The sequence below is a fragment of the Prionailurus bengalensis genome, chromosome C2 (genome assembly GCF_016509475.1).
Source record: "Prionailurus bengalensis isolate Pbe53 chromosome C2, Fcat_Pben_1.1_paternal_pri, whole genome shotgun sequence".
In the NCBI taxonomy this organism is placed as follows: Eukaryota; Metazoa; Chordata; class Mammalia; order Carnivora; family Felidae; genus Prionailurus; species Prionailurus bengalensis.
This window is the reverse complement of record NC_057350.1, coordinates 83785747-83805450: the sequence shown is the minus strand read 5'-3', so window position 1 is coordinate 83805450 and position 19704 is coordinate 83785747. Positions and strand designations below refer to the sequence as shown.

Sequence of the window (19704 nt, the reverse complement as noted above, 5' to 3'; positions counted from 1 at the left end):
GAGAAAGAGAGAGAGAGAGTACGCATGAGCACAAGCTGGGAAGGGGCAGAGAGAGAAGGGTACAGAGGATCCGAAGTGGGCTCCACGCTGTCAGCAGAGCCCAGTGTGGAGCTCAAACTCATGAACCGCGAGATCATGACCTGACCTGAGATGGGATGCTTAATCGACTGAGCCATCAGGCGCTCCATGGCCAAAGCTTTCTGAGGCAAGGGAGCTTCTATAGCGGTCAGTATTTTGAAAAGCCTCTTTTTCCCTATTTAAAAAAAAATTATTTAATGTTTATTTATTTTTGAGAGAGAGAGAGAGAGAGAGAGAGAGAGAGGGAAAGAGGCAGATCGCAAGCAGGAGAGGGGCAGGGAGAGAGGGAGACACAGAACCTGAAAGCAGGTTCCAGCCTCTGAGCTGTCAGCACAGAGCCTGACATTGGGCTCAAACCCATGATCCATGAGATCACGACCTGAGCCGAAGTCAGACACTCAACAGACTGAGCCACCCAGGCGCCCCTCTTTTTCCCTATTTTTAAATTCACTCTCTGTGGGCAGTGTTTTGGTTATCTCCTGGGGTGTTTACATTTCAAAGACATGATAAAATTTACAACGTTAAGGGGCAGAGAGAGTACAAGTTTTCTCTTAGGAGTTTTTTGAGTAATTGCTATTTGGAACTTTCCTCTGTATTAAGGGTTGGACAGCCTTGGGCATTTTGTCTATTTCACTGCCAATCACCATAATATTCTCCCCTTCATTCTCTTCACTTTCCAGCAATTACAACTCTTAGATCCATTTTTTTTTTTTTTAAAGAAGGTTCCATGCCCAACATGGGCCTTGAACTCAAGACTCTGGGATTCAAGAGGACCCTGGGATCAAGAGTAAGATGCTCTACCGACTGAGCCACCTCTTAGAGTCCTAATCAGGCTTTGTCACAAGTGCTCAGACCTCAATCCACAGAAGCCTACACCCTCCTAGCTTTGCAAAATGGCAAAATGGCAAAATGGAGACTAAGGTCTCCAACTTATTATCCTGCTCTCCCACCTAGTCTGCCAGTCCCAAAACTGAATAGTGGACAACTGCATGTCCTTCTCTAACTTCAGCCCTTACCCAACTTTCTGATCCAAGCTTCAGCCTCTAGTTTATTGGGCATCAGTGGCCAGCAGAGCTGCCCAGACTAGAGGCCAGCTCACAATGAATGCTCACTGGGCAGAGTGAGCACAGTGTGCTATGTGTAGTTTCTCAAATGTGTATCAGACCTGCTGGCATTTTCAGGGTGTCCTAGTACTCACATGGTGGTCCACAAGCATCTAACATACAGGCCACCACTCCCCACATCAATGTAGATAGCCAACCAGGGATTTCCCCCAAGGAGGATGCCTCTTTCCCAAGGCCATTTCTTTGGTCTCCTGACTGGCTTGCCAACAGTTGGTTTGTAAACTGGCCCCCATACATGCAGGGCAAGGAGAGACCAAGGAAAGAGGCAAACCACCTCAGATTGGTAGGTGGCAGGTTTGATAAGCAAGGGAATTTACATATGAGACTTTTCTTGAGTGACAAGATGAGTACATCTCCACACCCACCTTCCAGAGTCTTAAAAGTTTAGAAGCCCTAACCAGGTTCAGTCATGTATACAGTCCAGACAGATGGTCTCAACAACACATTATTATCTCAAGGCTGTGTTCCTCAGGAAGCTTCTGGGAGAGGGGAAGGCAAGTGGAAGCCACATTCCAAGGGTGGGGGAGGGAGTGAGGAGCTTCCAATTGTAAGGGTCCAGTTCACAGGTCAACTGGCAGTTGCATCCTCTTGATGAACCTTCTTCCCCCACTACTATTAGCTTTAGTAATTTCAGTTTTATTTTGTTGACCTAAAGCTGCCTCTATCCCACCTACCCCAGGACTTTAGCAAGAAATAGAAGAAGCTAGAGTAATTGTCCTTGTTTATAGCCAGATCTCATGACTAGCATTTATCTGTAAAGGCAAACAGCTTACTTACCCGAAGATGACAGGAATATCTGGGCAAATTAATTTATAACAAGTCAACACAGCATTTCTATGTGCCAAGCATTGTTTCAAATACTTTTTAGGTATTAACTCATTTAAATCCTCATAACAACCCTATGAGGTAGGTACTATTATTTCTCCTATTTTATAGCTGAGGAAAGGGAGGCACTTAGATGTTGAGTGGCAGCAGGGATTTGAGTCTAGGCTCCAGAGTTGAGGCTCTTAATCACTATGCTATGACGCTTTCAAACAAACAAACGAAAAAAGCAAATAAACTATCACTGTACAAGATGACCTCAAATGTACCCTCATAAACAGCTCTCCTTTTTCCCCAGGGTGAGTATCAGATTAAAATAAACTATGACTCTCTAACTCTAACTCTCTCAACTAACCTCATGACAAGCAAATGGTAGTTTCAAAGTCAAAGTCACAAGTACATGATTAGAATACTAGAATGCAAAAAAACTATTTTATTTAATTGCAAAAATTAAAAATGTGCTTCCTCATTATTTTTAAACCAAAGATGAACAGATGTTAAACACAGACACATTATAGACTTATACTGAAACAAAATAAAATTATCTTTATACCACCCTGTCAGTAACCACACAGATGTCTCATCTTTCCAACTATTTGATTGTAGGCCTAACTTCTCCTCTCTAGCCTTCCTAAAAAGCTTACCTGGCCAAACAGGCCAGGAATAAAAGAGTATGTCTGTTTAAAGATAAAAATAAACTTATCCCACCACATTAACATCCTGTAAAGTGAGTTATCGACATTCTAAATTTGAATGGATTAAAGATGGAAATGAACCAAGAGAAAAGACTTAACATATTCAAACTATAAGTGTTTGTTGTATGAAAGCATAAATAACAGGGTAGAGAAACATGATTCAGTGAATATTGTTGGGAAAAACAAATAACAGATTAAAGATGAATTCATTGAGATCCAGGTTTCACATTGTGATACTGTGATTTATAAGAAATGTATATTTGGTCACTCACGTAACCAAAATACATTTCTCATATATATTTGGTCTTCAACCATAGTTACTGGATCATAGCTCCAAAACCCCTTAGCATTTCCTAAGTGCCAAGAGTGATGAAGGTGTCTTTTATTGTCTTAATGAAAGTGACTTTTGGACCTCATCCAAAGCTGGGGGCTGGATGTTGGGAGGACCAACCACGTGATTAAAGTGTTGGAACTTCCAGTCTTGCCCCCTACCAGGGGACTGCAGGCTGAATCAGCCAATGGCCAATAACTTAGTCAATAATGACTGTGTAATGAAACCTCTGTAAAAACTCAAAAAGACTGGGTTTGGAGAGCTTCCAGGATGGTGAACACATGGAGATTTCAGGAGACTGGTGCACCTGGGGATCCATGCTCTTTCCCCACACCTCGCCCTGTGTTTCTCTTCGTCTAGCTATTCATTCATATCTCTTAACATGTCTTTTATAAACTGATAAATGTAAGTAAGTGTCTCCCTGAATTCTGTGAGCTATTCTAGTGAATTAAAAGAACTTTAACGAGGAAGTTGGTGGAACCTTCAATCTATAGCCAGTCGGGTCAAAAGTAAAGATAACAAACAACCTGGGGCTGGCGACTAGTGTCTAAAGTTGAGAGATGGAGGGCAGTCTTATAGGTCTGAGCGCTTAACAGGTAGAATCTGATGCTGTCTCGGGAGAGAGTCAGAATTGAGTTGAACTCTCAGACATCCTGCTGGTATCCAAGAATTTCTTGGTGTTGTGGGGTGGGGGGTGGGGTGGGGAATGCCCCCCACATTGGAAATTGGCAACTCCAACATCTAAAAGATATACCACACATTAATCCATCTGGGATTAACCCAAAAAGTTACATTAAAAAGATGAAATAAATAGAAGAAAGAGAATTAAATTGCTTACTTAGTTGAGCTATGGGAGGAAAATAGTCTCCATTTTCCCCCAAAGCCAGAAACTTATCAAAGGCAAGATGGATGAGTTTAAATATAAAAAGGAAAATGTTTGCATAATGAAATTAACATTAAGGGGAAGGGGAATAAAGCTAAAGAAATGACAAGGTAACTGATATATTTGAACAGCCAGTTTTTACTGAAAAATATATGATTTTTTAAATCTATTCATTCAATAAATACTTACTGAAGGACCTACTATGTGCCAGGTACTGCTCTAGGTGCTAGGGATGCAAGAGTGGACAGACCCCACACCTCTAAATCACTGCCTTCATGCAGGTTACTTTCTAGTATTCACAAAAGGTCGAAATTCAGAACAGTCTGCTAAACTGGTTCAAAAGCTTCTTTCAGCCTCTAAATGCAATGTCATTGAGAAATAAATTATATTTTAAGATACAACTCTATATACCTCCCATACAAGAAGGAGGGAAGTGTTAACACAAACATACATCATCTGAATATTGAACTGATTTTTTAAAAATCAGTCTTCCTTTTGCTCTTTTTTTTTTTTTTTAATGCTTGTTTGCTTATTGAGAGAGAGAGAGAACGCATGCAGGAGAGGGGCAGAGAGAGGGAGAAAATCCCAAGCAGGTTCCACGTTATCAGTGCAGAGCCTGACTCAGGGCTCAATCCCACAAACCATGAGATCATGACCTGAGTGGAAATCAAGAGTTGGACACTTAACCAACTGAGCCACCCAGGCGCCCCTGAACATTGAAGTGATTTTTAATATGCCACTGGCAGGTACTGAGGAGAACAAACTGGTGATACGTAACACTCTACATATTCTCTGTCTTTATAATAGTAATGTATGAAGGAAAATTTTCAAAAGAAAAAAATAATTTCAATCCAATGGTTTATTGGGTATGAAATACCTAATACAAAATTAATGGCTAAACTACATTTGATCAATTAGATCAGTTCAGTGCTGTCCAATAGAAATATAATGCAAGTCACAAATGTAATTTAAGTTTTTCTAGTAGCTACATTAAAAGAGTAAAAAAAACAGGTGAAATTAATTTTAATAATATATTTTACTTAATCCAATAGAAAATATTATCTTTTAAATACATCATTGATAAAATTGTAATAATGTAATGTTATTTACATTTGAATGTAATATATAATAAATATTACATTAATTATGTAATGTGAAAATATAATAATAAAAATTACTAATGAGATGTTTTAACTTTTTTTTGTACCAAGTCTCTGAAATCTAGTGTGTATTTTTTTTAATGTTTATTCATTTTGAGAGGGAGAGAGTGTGAGCAGGGGAGGGGCAGAGAAAGAGGGAGAGAAAGAGAATCCTAAGCCAGCTCCAGCTCCACTCTATCAGCACGACCACGAGATCATGACTTGAGCCACAAACAAGAATCGAACGCTTAACCGACTGAGCCACCCAGGCATCCCCACTGTGTATCTTATATATCTAGCACATCTCAATTCAGACTGCACATATTTCAAATGCTCAGTGACATGTGGCCGCAGTATTACATAGTGTATGTAGCCCTACAGTTCTCAAGAGAGGGTGATTTTGCTTGCCCAGGGGACATGTGGCAATGTTTGGAGACATATTTGGTTTTCACAAATCCTGAAAGGTAAAGGCCAGAGTTTGTCCTGTAGGTAAAGGCCAGAGATGCCGAACATCCTACAATGCAGAGAACTACCCCCCCCCCCCCAAACAAAGAATTATCTGGCCTCAAATGTCAATAGTGCTAAGGTTGTCCTAGACAGCTAAACAGATTATATCATTAGTATTTGACGTATGCTGATCTAGGGGGGAGTGTATTTTATGACGCCTATTTGTTTTTTATGTTACAGTATTTTAAATCCTTTTTAGAAGTAACTTTTTACAGTTTCTCCTGAGATAAGAGCGCCCATTTCTCCTTATTTCTCTTGACAGGCACTGCAGACAGAAAGGCTTTCCATGGCCAGATGACTCGGCCAGAGAAAGGCCTCTGCAGCAGTCGATTCATTCCAAAGGGAAAAATACTGCTTGATCCAGGAGTTGACAAAACATTAAACAAGGAAATACTACTGACATTTATATCTTCCTGAGGATTATGTAGCTACAAGATACTGAGCATTTTTTGTCCTACCAAGGCAACGGTGATGGGCACAGTGGGGGGTATTGGGGAGCTAAAAGGGGTCAATGAAATCCAGGTTCTGCTACGGTTCAAATAAAGGTCAGGGAAACACACAGTCATATTCATGCCCATCTGGTGAGGGAAACAAGGAACATTTGATCCATAAGCAAAGGGAGATAACTGCATAAGAGACTTCCCCTCCGCTGTGCACACTAACAGCATCCCAGTGGCTGTGATAATTAGCACACCTATCGCACAGCATGGCCACCGCATAACTAGTTTGTCCCATCTCATTTTAACAGGCTGCCAGAGCGGAATGTCTGCTGACAGGGCAACCATGGGCTGTCCCCTGCATGGAGGCCCCTGGAACAAGATACTAGAGGCCAGAAATCATTCCCCAGGCTGAACAATCCCTTCCTGACAGCAGGACAACAGCAGGGCAGCCTTCCTAAGCCTGGGGGCTGAGGATTCATCCAAGTTGTTCCTGAATGTGGGGACAGCAGGAATCAACTGGCAGTTCAGAGGCGCCTCTCAGCTTTCAAGGGGATTAAAGGCTACAGCACTCCTGTCTGGCACACTCCACAAAGAAAGCAGTAATTGGGGGTGCCTGGGTGGCTCAGTCAGTTAAGCATCCGACTTTGGCTCAGGTCATGATCTCTAGGTTTGCGGGTTCGAACCTCTGCTGCCAGCACAGAGCCTGCTTCAGATCCTCTGTCCCCCTCTCTGCCCCTACCCTACTCTCTCTTTCAAAAATAAATAAATAAACTTAAAAAAAAGGCAGTATTTGGGGTACAATCAGAATAGACTGGCCTCAGACACTACAGCATATTCTCCCTCTCTTCTCCTTAATTCACAAGATCTCCTTAATTCACAAGATCTTAATTCACAAACACAGAATGGGTAGCCTCTTATAAACTTTTCTGGCCCAAGTAAAAGTTTTTCTGAGATGTCCCTCCCCTGAAACTGCCTTTATGACAAACATCTAGATGGATAAACTTTTTAAGGGGAACTCTTGTATGATCAGACACAGGTTTCAAGAGACTCAAAATATTAAAAATTAAATCAAAAAGAAATTAAAGGGGCGCCTGGGTGGCGCAGTCGGTTAAGCGTCCGACTTCAGCCAGGTCACGATCTCGCGGTCCGTGAGTTCGAGCCCCGCGTCAGACTCTGGGCTGATGGCTCAGAGCCTGGAGCCTGCTTCCAATTCTGTGTCTCCCTCTCTCTCTGCCCCTCCCCCGTTCATGCTCTGTCTCTCTCTGTCCCAAAAATAAATAAACGTTGAAAAAAAAAATTAAAAAAAAAAAAATTAAAATGTGTTTTTAAATCAGAGAAGAAATAAAAAAGTTGATGCCCTCCCAAGACCAGCTGACTTTAGGCATTCCCATCCTCCCTACCTGCAACAAGTTAAAGAAAACTACAAAGGACATTTCCTCTCCTAATTCTCATCCCATCCTTACTGCAATAGGTTAGGAACATGATCCTGACCATCTCAAGCTCTTCCCTTAAGAACTTAGTCCAATAGTGGCCACTTCAGTCAAGAGGGATAGCAAAATTCTAGAAGGCAGCCTTCATGGATTCATCCATAAAACCAATGGATATAACTTAACACCAATACCATGGCAAATAGGTATTTTTCTGCAGTTCATAATCTAGCATTACCCAATAATTGGCAGGAATTTGAGAGTTTTTAGCTGCTTTATATAAAGCTAAATTCCAAGGAACTTATTCAAAGTTTCTATTACACTGGGGAGTGAGATTAACTTTGTTATTACAATGATAAGGTTTCAAAGGATTAAACTGAAAATGAATCAGAAGGGGAGAAAAAGACTTACAGGAAACACTTAAAGCCCCACTGGTGGAGGGGATAGAAGAAACTTTATTCCATGAGATCCAGAGCAGAGATTCTCTGTGCTGGCTACATTACGATCACCAGGGCAAATTTACAACAACATGGATGCTGGAACCCTAATCCAGAGAGTGGTTTAATCAGTCTGGTTTAGGGCCCTTCATAGGTATGGTTTTTAACGGTTCTTCAAGTGATTTTCATATGCAGTCCGGACTGAGATTTAGATTTAGATAGAATTTTGATATTTTGCATTTGACAAAAGCTCTTTAAGACTGTCAGGCTTTAGCTTTAGGAAAAAAAAAAAAATCTGGGCACCTAGGTGGCTCAGTCAGTTAAGCATCTGACTCTTGATTTTGGCTTAGGTCATGATCTCACAGTTTGTGGGATCGAGCCCTATGTAGGGCTCTGTGTTGACAGCATGGGGCCTGCTTGGGATTCTTTCTCTCCCTCTCCCTCTGCCCTCCCCCCCCCCCACTTTCTCTTTCAAATAAATAAATAAATGTTTTGGGGTTTTTTTTATCCAAAGTATAATTCACAAATAAAACTTCCTCCAGGGGCACCTGGGTGGCTCAGTCAGTTAAGTGTCTGACTTCAGCTCAGGTCATGATCTCACTGTTCATGAGTTTGAGCCCCGCTTCGGGCTCTGTGCTGACAGCTCAGAGCCTGGAGCCTGCTTCAGATTCTGTGTCTCCTTCTCTCTGTCTGTCTCCCTCTCTCAAAAATAAACATAAAAAACAAAAACAAAAAACTTCATTCAGCACCTTGTACCATACATAGACCCATGTTAAATGCTTAGTATAAGATGTTAGTATATGACGTTAGGGTTCTGTCATGTGACTCCTGTGCTGCAGAGCCCCTACAACTGCTGACAGTGGTGAGAAGCAAGAAGTGAAGATTGGGGCAGTCTGGCTAGCTTTCTACTGTGAGAATACAACATTTAAGAAAACCAAGATATAACACCATATCTGCTTTGGTAAACACAAGTTTTCATCTGATACCTAATAACAGAGTGAAGTTGATTCCTTGAAAAGCTAATTTACACAATAATCTTAAATAATTAAAACATATGTAAGATCTAATTACCTAAATAGGTTAACTCCCTAAAGGGAGGATAAGAAGGGAAGGGACAGACAAGCTTAATTCTGCTAATTAGTGAATTTCAGTGCACCAAATTAACTTCACATTAATCTGTAATTTTGATATTGACACCAGTTCGATCATTGACAAAGACCTCTGAAGGCCCAGTTTCCTGTTCCTGGCATTGACCTGTTTATTTCTGATTAAAAGAAAGTGGAAGAATGGCGAGACATTAAAGAAACCATTAGCAGAAGGCTACCTAAAAGCAGAACCAAGATTTCATCAAAAAAGTTTTCATTAACCATTTGTAACATCCAGATCATACATCTTAACCAAATAAAGGCTTAGGTATTTAAAACTGCTTAGAATACAGGAAGCTGGTTTCAATATTCTTCTTCCCTTTTGACAGAAGCCTCCTTCAGCTCCAGCCAACAGGCTATATTTATTTCCCTGAAGCAGCATTTCCTAGGAAAGAAGCAGCAGCCTCACTGCAGACAGCGTAAAAGAGCTCATGATCACGGCAGCAGGCCAACCTCAGGAGACCCATGGCCCTGTAGATTCATTTCACCATGCAAGAAAGCCACTGGGCTCTGCACCAATAAGAGTGCTGTTGTCATCTCCAGCAGAGGACTCTGGGCTGCTATTGGAAACCAACACCTGGCACCAAGCCAGATAACCGTATCACACCCGTACTGAGCTTTATAAAGCTTTATGGATGCCGACAGGGAAAAGAAAAGGAAAAAAAAAAAAAAAAAAAGCAGGTGTTCTTACTCATCCTATCACTGACTGTCCAGAAAATCTGCTGAATCACCGAGTACCAATCAAGAGAAAAATAATGCAGAGTCTGCAAATACTAATCTCCTTCATCCCTCTCTCCTTCCAAAAAGCAAGTAGACTCACAGGTAATATTCCTGACTCTGAAAACACAAGGGCATAGACAAATTCACACACCCTTAGTCCATACAGAAAAGTTTTCAGAGTCAAATATCTGAAAATATAATGTACTAGACAAAGCTATTTTTTTACTTAAAAAATTTTTTTTAATGTTTACTTATTTCTGAGAGAGAGAGAGAGAGACAAAGCGTGAGTGGAGGGAAGGGCAGAGAGAGAGGGAGACACAGAATCTGAAGCAGGCTCCAGGCTCCGAGCTGTCAGCACAGAGCCCCACAAGGGGCTCGAACTCATGAACCATGAGATCGTGACCTGAGCCACCCAGGCACCCCAGAACGTGACCTTTTAAAAACACTTGACAGTTATGCATTCATTTTAACATATATAAAAAAACAGACAGCATAAACTTACGATTTTATTTATTTATTGCTTAGGTCAAGGCTGAGCAAAAATAAAAAATCCAGATTAAAAGAAATACTTCAAGTAAGAAAAAAGTTCTGAGGGCACAAGGATAAGATAAAAATCATGAAAACAGTACTCAAATTTAAAAGTCTGGGAAACATGAAAGGATAGTGAAAATAAAGTTTATGTGGACTCTTGACATTTTATAAAAGTAGTAACAGCCTTCCTGTTTCTTCAAGATAAGACTCGATCACATGAAGGAAACTTGCTGTCTGGCTCCTGACTTAATAAGTTAGGGGACAAAGGGCACAATAGTGATTCTATTTACAGTTCTTCTCCACCTGGAGAGGAAAAGCTGGCTGTTGCCACTGTATGTCCTAATGTCACTTCTACTGTAACCAACTGGGTGGGGACCCTGTCTCCAGAAATTTCACCAGACTACCCACATACAATAGCTTCCCAGCTTCCACCTTTTTTCTGAGCTATAAGCCATCCTTGCTCACTCCCAAGGCTTCATCTATATGGATGCACTAATGACTTCAAATTTTTCTTCTCCTACCTTACTTGCCTGTGCTCTATCTTCTGATCATTTTATCTGGATGCACTCAAATTCAACATGTTCAAAGTAAACTCATTCTCACCTGAATCTTCTTCTCTTCCTATACATCCATTAGTAGTTTTAAACTCTTACCACCAATCCCAGACCCCCCAATACTTCCTTCTCCTTCCAGAGATGCCCCTGTCTCTCCTCTCTCATCTCTCCTCACTATTATGCTTGGTTGGATGCAGACTCCTGGCCTCTCTCACATAGATTGGCACAGGAGCCTCCCGACCGCTCCCTATATTTTCTCTCTCTCCTATGCAGGTTTTTTCTACATTGTCTCAAAACTAATCTCCCTAAGATAAAAATCAAGTCTTAAAAATCCCTTCTCAGCTCCATATCATTAGCCCTTGGGTAACACAAATGAAAACCACAATGAGATATCAGACATACCTATCAGAATGGCTAAGATAAAAATAACAACACCACCAAATACTGCCAAGAATGCAGAGAAACTGGATCACTCATATATTGCTGGTGGGAATGGAAAAGTATATAGCCAGTCTGGAAAAGAGTATTGAAGTTCCTTATACACCGAAACATGCACTTACCATATGACCCAGCAACTGCATTCCTGGGCATTTATCCAGACAAATGAGAGCTTATTCACACACAATCCTATATATAAATGTTCAAGGCAGCTTTATTTGTAACAACTACACACTAGAAATAACCCAAAATGCCCTTCAACAAATGAATGGTTAAGCAATCTATGGTTCCTCTATAACATAGAATAGTACTCACAATGAAAAGGAAAGAACTACCTAAAACATGGAGTACGACTCACAAAAAGAAAATACTGATCCACATATCAAACGAGATGGATATCAAGGAAATTATGCACAGTGAAAAAAGCCAATCTCAAAAGTTACATGCCACGTGATTCCATTTATATAGTATTCTTTTTTTTTTTTTTTTTTTTTAAGACAGAGCAAGCAGCAGGGAAGAGGAGCAGAGGGACAGAATCTCAAGAAGGCTTCAGGCTCAGTGCAGGGCCTGACATGGGGCTCAATCCCACAATGCTGGGATCATGACCTGAGCCAAAATCAAGAGTCGGGCACTCAAACGACTGGGCCACCCAGGTGTCCCTATAGCATTCTTAAAATGACAAAATTGTCAAGGTGGAGAACAGATTAGAGGTTGCCAGAGACTGGGGGCAAGGGGAAGGGAGGTGGCTATGGCTGCAAGGGAGGTGAGAATAGCACGAGAGATGCTTGTGATGGTGCTGTTTTGTGTTCTGACTGTGGTGATCGTCACAAAAATCTACACATGCGAAAAAACTGCACAGAATATACACATGCAAATGAGTATACACAAAACCATAAAACTGGGGAAGTCTTAATAAGGTGGGTGGATTGTTTTAATGTTGAGATATGGTGCTATAGTTTTGTTTTTTATGTTTATTTTTGAGAGAAAGAGAGCACAAGCAGGGTAGGAGCAAAGAGAGAGGGACAACACAGAATCTGAAGCAGGCTCCAGGCGCTGAGCTGCAGGGCTCGAACCCACAAGCAGGGAGATCACGACCTGAGCCGAAGTCGGACACTTAACCAACTGAGTGACCCAGGTGCCCCTATGGTGCTATAGTTTTCTGCAAGAAGTTACCACTGAGGGAAGGTGGATAAAGTGTATACAGAATTTCTTTGCATAGTTATCTCTAAATAAAAAGGGGGGGACAAAAACCCTCCTCAATAACTTCCAATAGTTCCCCAGTGCCCATAGTAAAAGATTCCTTAGCATGACATGCAGAATTTTCTCTTTCACATCCTAAGCTCTAGACAACTGGTTCTAAGATCTAACATTTAGAATGTTAGAACGCCATCTTAGAATGGCAGGCATCAGTCTAAGCATTTTATATGCATTATCTCATTTAATCTTCAATAATCCCATGAGTCACGTTCTACTATCAATACCATTTTATTCATAAACCATCAAACCACAGATGACATAGTAACTTGAAAGCATCCCTACCTAATCATCCTTCAAAGTCCTGCTCCAATGTCACCTTTGTGACTTTTTCTAGAGTTAAGTGCATACTGACAGTGCCTGGCACTCAAAAGATACTCACCACACGGTTAATTAACATAAGGCTTAGACAAACAACACAAACCACAAACAAGTTATAAAACTGGCACCGTAAGGATTTGACAGTGATTACACTGACTGTTTTCCAAAGTTCAGCTTGAGTAGGAAAGCACTATATAATAAACAGTGGGGATGGAGCACCTGGGTGGCTCATTCAGTAAAGCATCCAACTCTATTTTGGCTCAGGTCATGATCTCACAGTTCGTAGGTTCAAGTCCCATATCAGACTCTGAGCTGGCAGCACACAGCCTACTTGGGATTCTCTCTCTCCCTGTCTCTGCCCCTACCCTCCCTCCCTCCCTCTCTCTCTCTCTCAAAATAAATAACCTTAAAAAATATATATACGGTGGGGACAGAAAATACCTATTACTGAGAAAATGTTGTTTAATAAGGCAACAGTTTTCAGATACCAAAGAAGGACAGGTAATGTCAGGCTAATGAAACTCCAGTGTCAGCTGCAAAGTTTTTCTGATTCTCAAGTTTTCACATAACAAATACTGTACATGAATACAAACCTTACCTTCCTAAACCCAGTCACCCCCATTCTTCCTTTGCAATTGAATAAAAGGTATAATTTTTTTTTTTTTCAGAAGAAAGATATTTCTTCCATTTTAAAATGTATACTCATGGCACACCTGGGCATCTCAGTTGGTTAGGTGTCGACTTCAGCTCAGGTCTTGATCTCACACCTGTACGTGTGAGCCCCGCATGGGGCTCTGTGCTCACAATTCAGAGCCTGGAGCCTGCTTCGGATTCTGTCTCCCTCTCTTTCTGCCCCTCCCCCACTCACACTCGGTCTCTGTCTCTGTCTCTTTCTCTCAAAATAAATAAACATTTAAAAAAACTAATTAAGGGGCACCTGGGTGGCTCAGTCAGTTAAGTGGCCGACTTTGGCTCAGGTCATGATCTCGTGGTCCGTGAGTTCAAGCCCCGCGTCGGGCTCTGTGCTGACAGCTCAGAGCCAGGAGCCTATTTCAGATTCTGTGTCTCCCTCTCTCTGACCCTCCCCCGTTCATGCTCTGTCTCAAAAATAAATAAACGTTAAAAAAAAATTTTTTTTTAATAAAAATAAAAAAACTAAAAAATTTTTAAAATGTATTTTAATTATTTCCCTTGGAGAAAACAAAATTCTTATCTAAAGACTCCTTCACATCCATGGATTTCCTTGGAAAACTTACTTATCATACTACCACAGTGTAGAATTGTTCCAGTACTCTGAAATCTGCAGGAGTCCCTCCAAAGGATTCACATTTTAAACACAGACAACAGAGGCAGAGGCAAAAAAACAAACAAACCAATTTTAAGTACATGAATGAAGTTGGGGGGGGGGGTTTGTTTCTGTTTTGTTTTGTTTTATTTGAGAGAGAGAGAGAGAGAAAGAGAACATGAGCAGGGCAAAAGGAGAGACAGGGAGAGGGAGAGAGAAGATCTTAAGCAGGCTCCACACTCAGCACTGAGCCCAACAAGGGGCTTGATCCCACAACCCTGGGACCAGGAGCTAAGATTAAGTCTGATGCTCAACCGACTGAGCCACCCAGGTGCCCCTAAGTACACGAATGAAGTTTAATGGTTCATATTTCCTCTCTTCCCTCTTCAGCACCCCCACCCCCACCCCTACAAGGTGACTTCTCTCAAGCAAAGCCTTTTCAGAATTCACCACAGGGCGGTACAAGCAGGAGAGAGGAGAACTCAAAAGGAGAAATAGGTGGCAGGCTGAAGCCAACTGACCGCTCCTTTTTTATATGTAACCATAAATTCTTACCAGTGATCTAAAGCCAACAACAGGGATGCCTGGGTGGCTCAGTGGGTTGAGCTTCCAACTTCAGCTCAGGTCATGATCTCACGGTTTGTGGGTTTGAGCCTGGCATCGGGCTCTGTGCTGACAGCTCAGAGCCTGGACCCTGCTTTGGATTCTGTGTCTCCCTCTCTCTCTGCCCCTCCCCTGCTCGTGCTCTGTCTCTCTCTCAAAAATAAATAAACATTAAAAAAAAATTTTTTAATAAAAAAATAAAGCCAACAACAAAAATGAAATTTCGTTTTAATTATGCATTATATGAAAAAAGAAGGTGTAGTCTAATACAACAAGTAGGTAAGAAAAGGAATTCAGGAAAAGGAATACTGACCGGTCGATTTCTCTTATATTTGGAGTCCTCTCGGTCTCTGTGCTGCCCGGAAGTGCTGGTTCTCTCTCTCACGTTTCTATAACCAGGACTGGGGATGATATACTCTTTTCCTATGTCGATATCCTTCATCTTCTCTGAGTAGAGGTGCCAGGGCTCACAGACTTTTGGTTTCACTTGAGAATTTCTGAAATTAAAAATTCATCAAAGAATAACACTATATGTTAATTATACCAGAATTTTTTAAAAATTTTCTTTATTTCCTTAAGGAAAGAGATTTCCTAAATTTGTACTTAATCATATGCAAAAGTACTTTAAACTAGAAAAAAAAAAAGGGCAAAAGCATTAAAGTTTACTACCATCATACCTATAAAAATAATTTTTCAGAAATGTTTAAAGTGCCATTTCATTTTTTTTAAAGAAAAAAATATCAGTGTAATAGAACCAAGGATTACCACCTCCCACCCCTAAGGGGGAAAAAAAGATTAGAAAAAAATAAACACACTAGTAAAGAGATATCATCACCTTCAACTAAGCTCAAACCCATGGAAGGAGCATTCAGATAAGTCTTTCAAAAAAAAAAAAAAAAAGACATCTTTTAAGTTTGTTCCAAGCATTATAAACTCCACAATTTTAAAATGGATATTATTTCTCCTACTAAATGTTACTAAATGAAAATTTACAAAGCACTTATTCTACCAATGATATATCCCACCTCTGCGTTTTTTTTTTTTTAATTTTTTTTTTCAACGTTTATTTATTTTTGGGACAGAGAGAGACAGAGCATGAACGGGGGAGGGGCAGAGAGAGAGGGAGACAAAGAATCGGAAACAGGCTCCAGGCTCCCAGCCATCAGCCCAGAGCCCGACGCGGGGCTCGAACTCACGGACCGCGAGATCGTGACCTGGCTGAAGTCGGACGCTTAACCGACTGCGCCACCCAGGCGCCCCTCTGCGTTTTTATAATAGGGTAATTGGTTTGTTATTTTAAAGCTCCATGAAGTTACATAAATACAAATACAAAACAAATTTATACTTGAAATGCAAAACAAAACAATATTATCACACCTTAACTTAGAAAAAAAAATTTTAATGTTTATTTATTCTTAAGAGAGAGACAGAGACAGCACGAACAGGGGAGGGGCAGAGAGAAATAGAGGCACCGAATCTGAAGCAGGGTCCAGGTTCTGAACTCTCAGCACAGAGCCCGACACAGGGCTCAAACTCCTGAGCTGTGAAATCATGACCTAAGCGGAAGTAGGATGCTTAACTGACTGAGCCACCCAGTTGCCCCAACAATAATACACCTTAACTTTAAAAACAAATTCCCCTTGGGGTACCAAAAGTGTTCTAAAACTAGACAGTGGTGATGGTTGCCCAAGCCTGTGAATGTACTAACCCAAAACTGAGTTGTAATACTTTAAAGGGGTGCATTTAATGGTATATAATTTATATCTCAACAAAGCCGTTATTAGAAAACAATAACAAAAAGAAATTCCCCATCCTGTCCAACAAAATCTTACCTAATATTTACCTGAAACTCTGTTCTAAACCTCTGCTTGCCTGGCTAACTTTGATCAATATACTGCATCAACTCTGGTTAATTCTGAAAAAATAAAACACACACATTTCCCCCACTCTGAGATGGCTCAAAGTTTCCCAGATACAAGCTGAGAAAACGCCTTTCGCACCAGCCTCACTAGAAATTAAAGAAGTGTAGCTGTGTTGCCTTTTGGATTCCATAACTTCCTAGCTATCACTGGGTCTTAAAAGTACTACTCTGCAGACAAAATTCTGACCACTACAATTCATTTTTCTAAGGTATCAGAGAAAAGGAGAATACTTACTAAATAAAAAAGAACTAAATCTCCTCCATACAGACGTGTTTCCAGCACACTTCTTGCCTTTCAGAAGTCTAGTTCAACTACCCTGAGTCGATACTGCTAAATTACGTATCTTAAAAAAAAAAAAAAAAAAAAAAGTCACCTTGTCCAAGGACAAACTGCACCATAAAGCACTCCGGCTTACAACCAAGAGCACAGCAATCACGTCACTGAGACCTCATTAAGCCTAAACTATAAACAGACCTGGGCATCTGCCTGTGTCCCCAATGTCAGGTTGCAGCTGCAGATCAGAGTAATCCTTCTTGTTAGAGGGATCACTGAAGTCCAACCTTCCTCACAAAAGGCTCCCTAACCTAGCTGATTGTGTGGAAGCTGAACAGATAAGTCCCATTTTGAAAAAAGGCAAGAGGAAGGAAGTGGGTGTGAAAGGGGCACGGCCCAACCAACTAATTCACAATTCCAAATGCCATATCAAGAAGAACATAAAGTTCATCCCAATTGTCTAAGAACTCTTGATAACCAAAGTGTGTTTCAATCATTTTATTTCAAGTTATTCTACGTACGAAGGAGGTGGGGAGCAGGTTTCCATTGCCTCTAACACTCTTGTTTCTTAGCTTCCTGGGAAAAGAGGCATAGCCATGAGAGCAGGCAGGCCTTGAGTATGCACAAAGTTACTATCTCTTGGCCTTGAATATAAGAATTCCATCTTCTGTGTATCAGGATTATAAGACCGGCCACCCCACATAGAGGCCACCCAAGAGCTAGGAATCCCTATGAGTTTTAGAAAAAAAACAAGCCCAAGTCTGAATAAAGCAACCAAGAAAGGATCACTATAGGCTTGACTCTTTTTGACTCTATTTGTACTTCCCTATTTTCTTCTGTTCTCCTTTTGGGTGTTAAAAAGTTGTTTTGCAATGCTAACTTGACTCAGCTGTCAAGAACGGAAAAAAGGAAAGGATTTTTTTTCTTTTTTGAGTCAGAGCTATACAACGACATTAGCAGAACAGCCAAAGTGGTAGAACCCCAAAGAAGTGTCCAGATTCAAAATCAACAGAGTTGAGGCCAGACAACTGCCTTTTTTTTTTTTTTTTTTTTTTTTTTTTAAATCAAGGTTCCCCTTCCAGTGGTAAAAGTGTAGACATTCTCCCTGCACAATGATGCAGAGGAAACTGCATGGGGGAGGGGGATTGCAAGAACTGGAACTAGCCAGACTGGTGTTTCCAAATTGCCTTCATTACAACATTCCTTAGGTATCCAACCTCAGGAATTTCATTCAGGCCCTGAAGCTGCACAAGAAGACCTGAAGCTATTTACCACCCTCTGATAATCCACTTGTTGTGCTTCAACCTTCCGCACCCTTCACTTAGGCAACAGATTCCAGTATAACCTATCCATCTTGTCCTTCAAAACCTTCTGAAACTTTGCCAATCATTCCTGTGCCCTTCTGCCTCCTGCCTCCCCACGTCTGTGCAGAAGCCAGATGACCCCTGTGCAACAAACACAAAGCAACATGCAGCTCTGTGTGGTGGAAGTGGAAAGGCACTGATGACAGTCAAGAGATCAGGACTCCCTCCATTCCTGGCTCTGCCCAGGGTTTGCTGTGCGTACTTGTGTCACGAACCTCCATTTACCCGTTTGCAGAAAACGAGAGGATGACTTTTAAGGTCGCTGCGCTGGCAGCTCAGAATCGCTGGTATAAGACTTGAGCGGGGTGTGCCCCGGGCCGCCCTCCCCACAAGCATGAGGATGGGGGCTTCTCTCTCGCCAGCTTCACCTGGGATGCCTTGACCCTTGGGCGTTCCCACGGCCAGTTTGGGCCTGACGAGGCCACAGCGACCCACACCCACGGGCCGCGGACGCAGCACCCCCTGGTGGCCGCATCCGGGTATGTAGCCAGCACTCTCGACCACTCAGCCCACCCTACCTGCCTTCCGACGCCAGGACCTCAGCACCAGCCAGCCCTCAGGGATTGCGTCCCGAGGAGGGGGCGGCGGAACACTAGAAAGAGGCCAGGCTGCGCTTCTCAGGTCTCCGGATTCCCCCCCGAACCTCCTCTTATCCCCGATCCCAGTCCGCTACCTCGGGTGGGAACATACAGGGGTGACCCCCGTGACAACCAACAGAGAAGTAGGGGGTGCGACGTTAGCTGCTACCTACCTGTGCCCCGGCTCCAGGACGGCCGCACCGGCCACTCGACCACGCTCCCGAGCATCAGCCCCGGAGCAAAACAAGCCTTTATAGCGGCATTGGCCGCCAGACTGCGCAGGCGTGCTGCACAAAGACTCCCCAAGACTGAAGGGAATTGTAGTCCCTCTTCTAGGAGCCCGAGGCTCGACACGCGGCAAAGGACTATATTTCCCAGAAGCGCTGCAGAAGCCCCGGAGGAGGTGCAGGCTGCTCCTCCTTTCCACCGCGCTCCTGGCTCTGCACCATCCTTCTCAGAGCTTATGCGAGCCTGTCTGGAATCTTCTCTGAGGCCGTGTGCCCCAGTGGGTGGCCGGGAGGGTTGACAGTAGCCCTTGGGGAAGGGTGGGGGGCGCAGCTCGGTGTTTGCAGGCAGGACGGAGCCGACGGTGTGCGGCCATTTATGCACCAGAAAATATCATGAAGGTCATCAGCTATCAACTAGCCCCAACTCGTGTCTTTTATGGCAGTTAACATTTTACGATTGTTCGCTCAGTATTCGACCTGCATCCTGCGCTGATATCACCTTTATCAGTTTTATCCCATTGCCCGTCACATAACCTTGTGCTGCCTGGTTTCTAGATAATGAAACGCCAGGATCACAATTTCTACGGTAGCAAGAGCCTTGGAAAC

The 19704-nt window shown here is 42.2% G+C and overlaps 1 protein-coding gene across 6 annotated transcripts in view; it reads right to left on the bottom strand.

Moving 5' to 3' along the window:
* Positions 1–19174, bottom strand: part of ABCC5 (ATP binding cassette subfamily C member 5) — a 79692-nt gene extending 60518 nt beyond the window's left edge. For 5 of the 6 annotated variants that reach the window (XM_043594772.1, XM_043594776.1, XM_043594778.1 and 2 more), the window contains exons 1-2: positions 19045–19174; positions 15048–15231 (exon numbers count right to left, since the gene is read on the bottom strand). In XM_043594772.1, the coding sequence (XP_043450707.1) occupies positions 15048–15176 (129 nt within the window). In that variant the 5' untranslated portion in view covers positions 15177–15231; positions 19045–19174. Of the gene's footprint in view, positions 1–15047; positions 15232–16890; positions 16998–19044 lie in introns of those variants that run through there. The other variant, XM_043594773.1, reaches the window with a different exon arrangement.
* Positions 19175–19704: the final 530 nt, after the last annotated feature.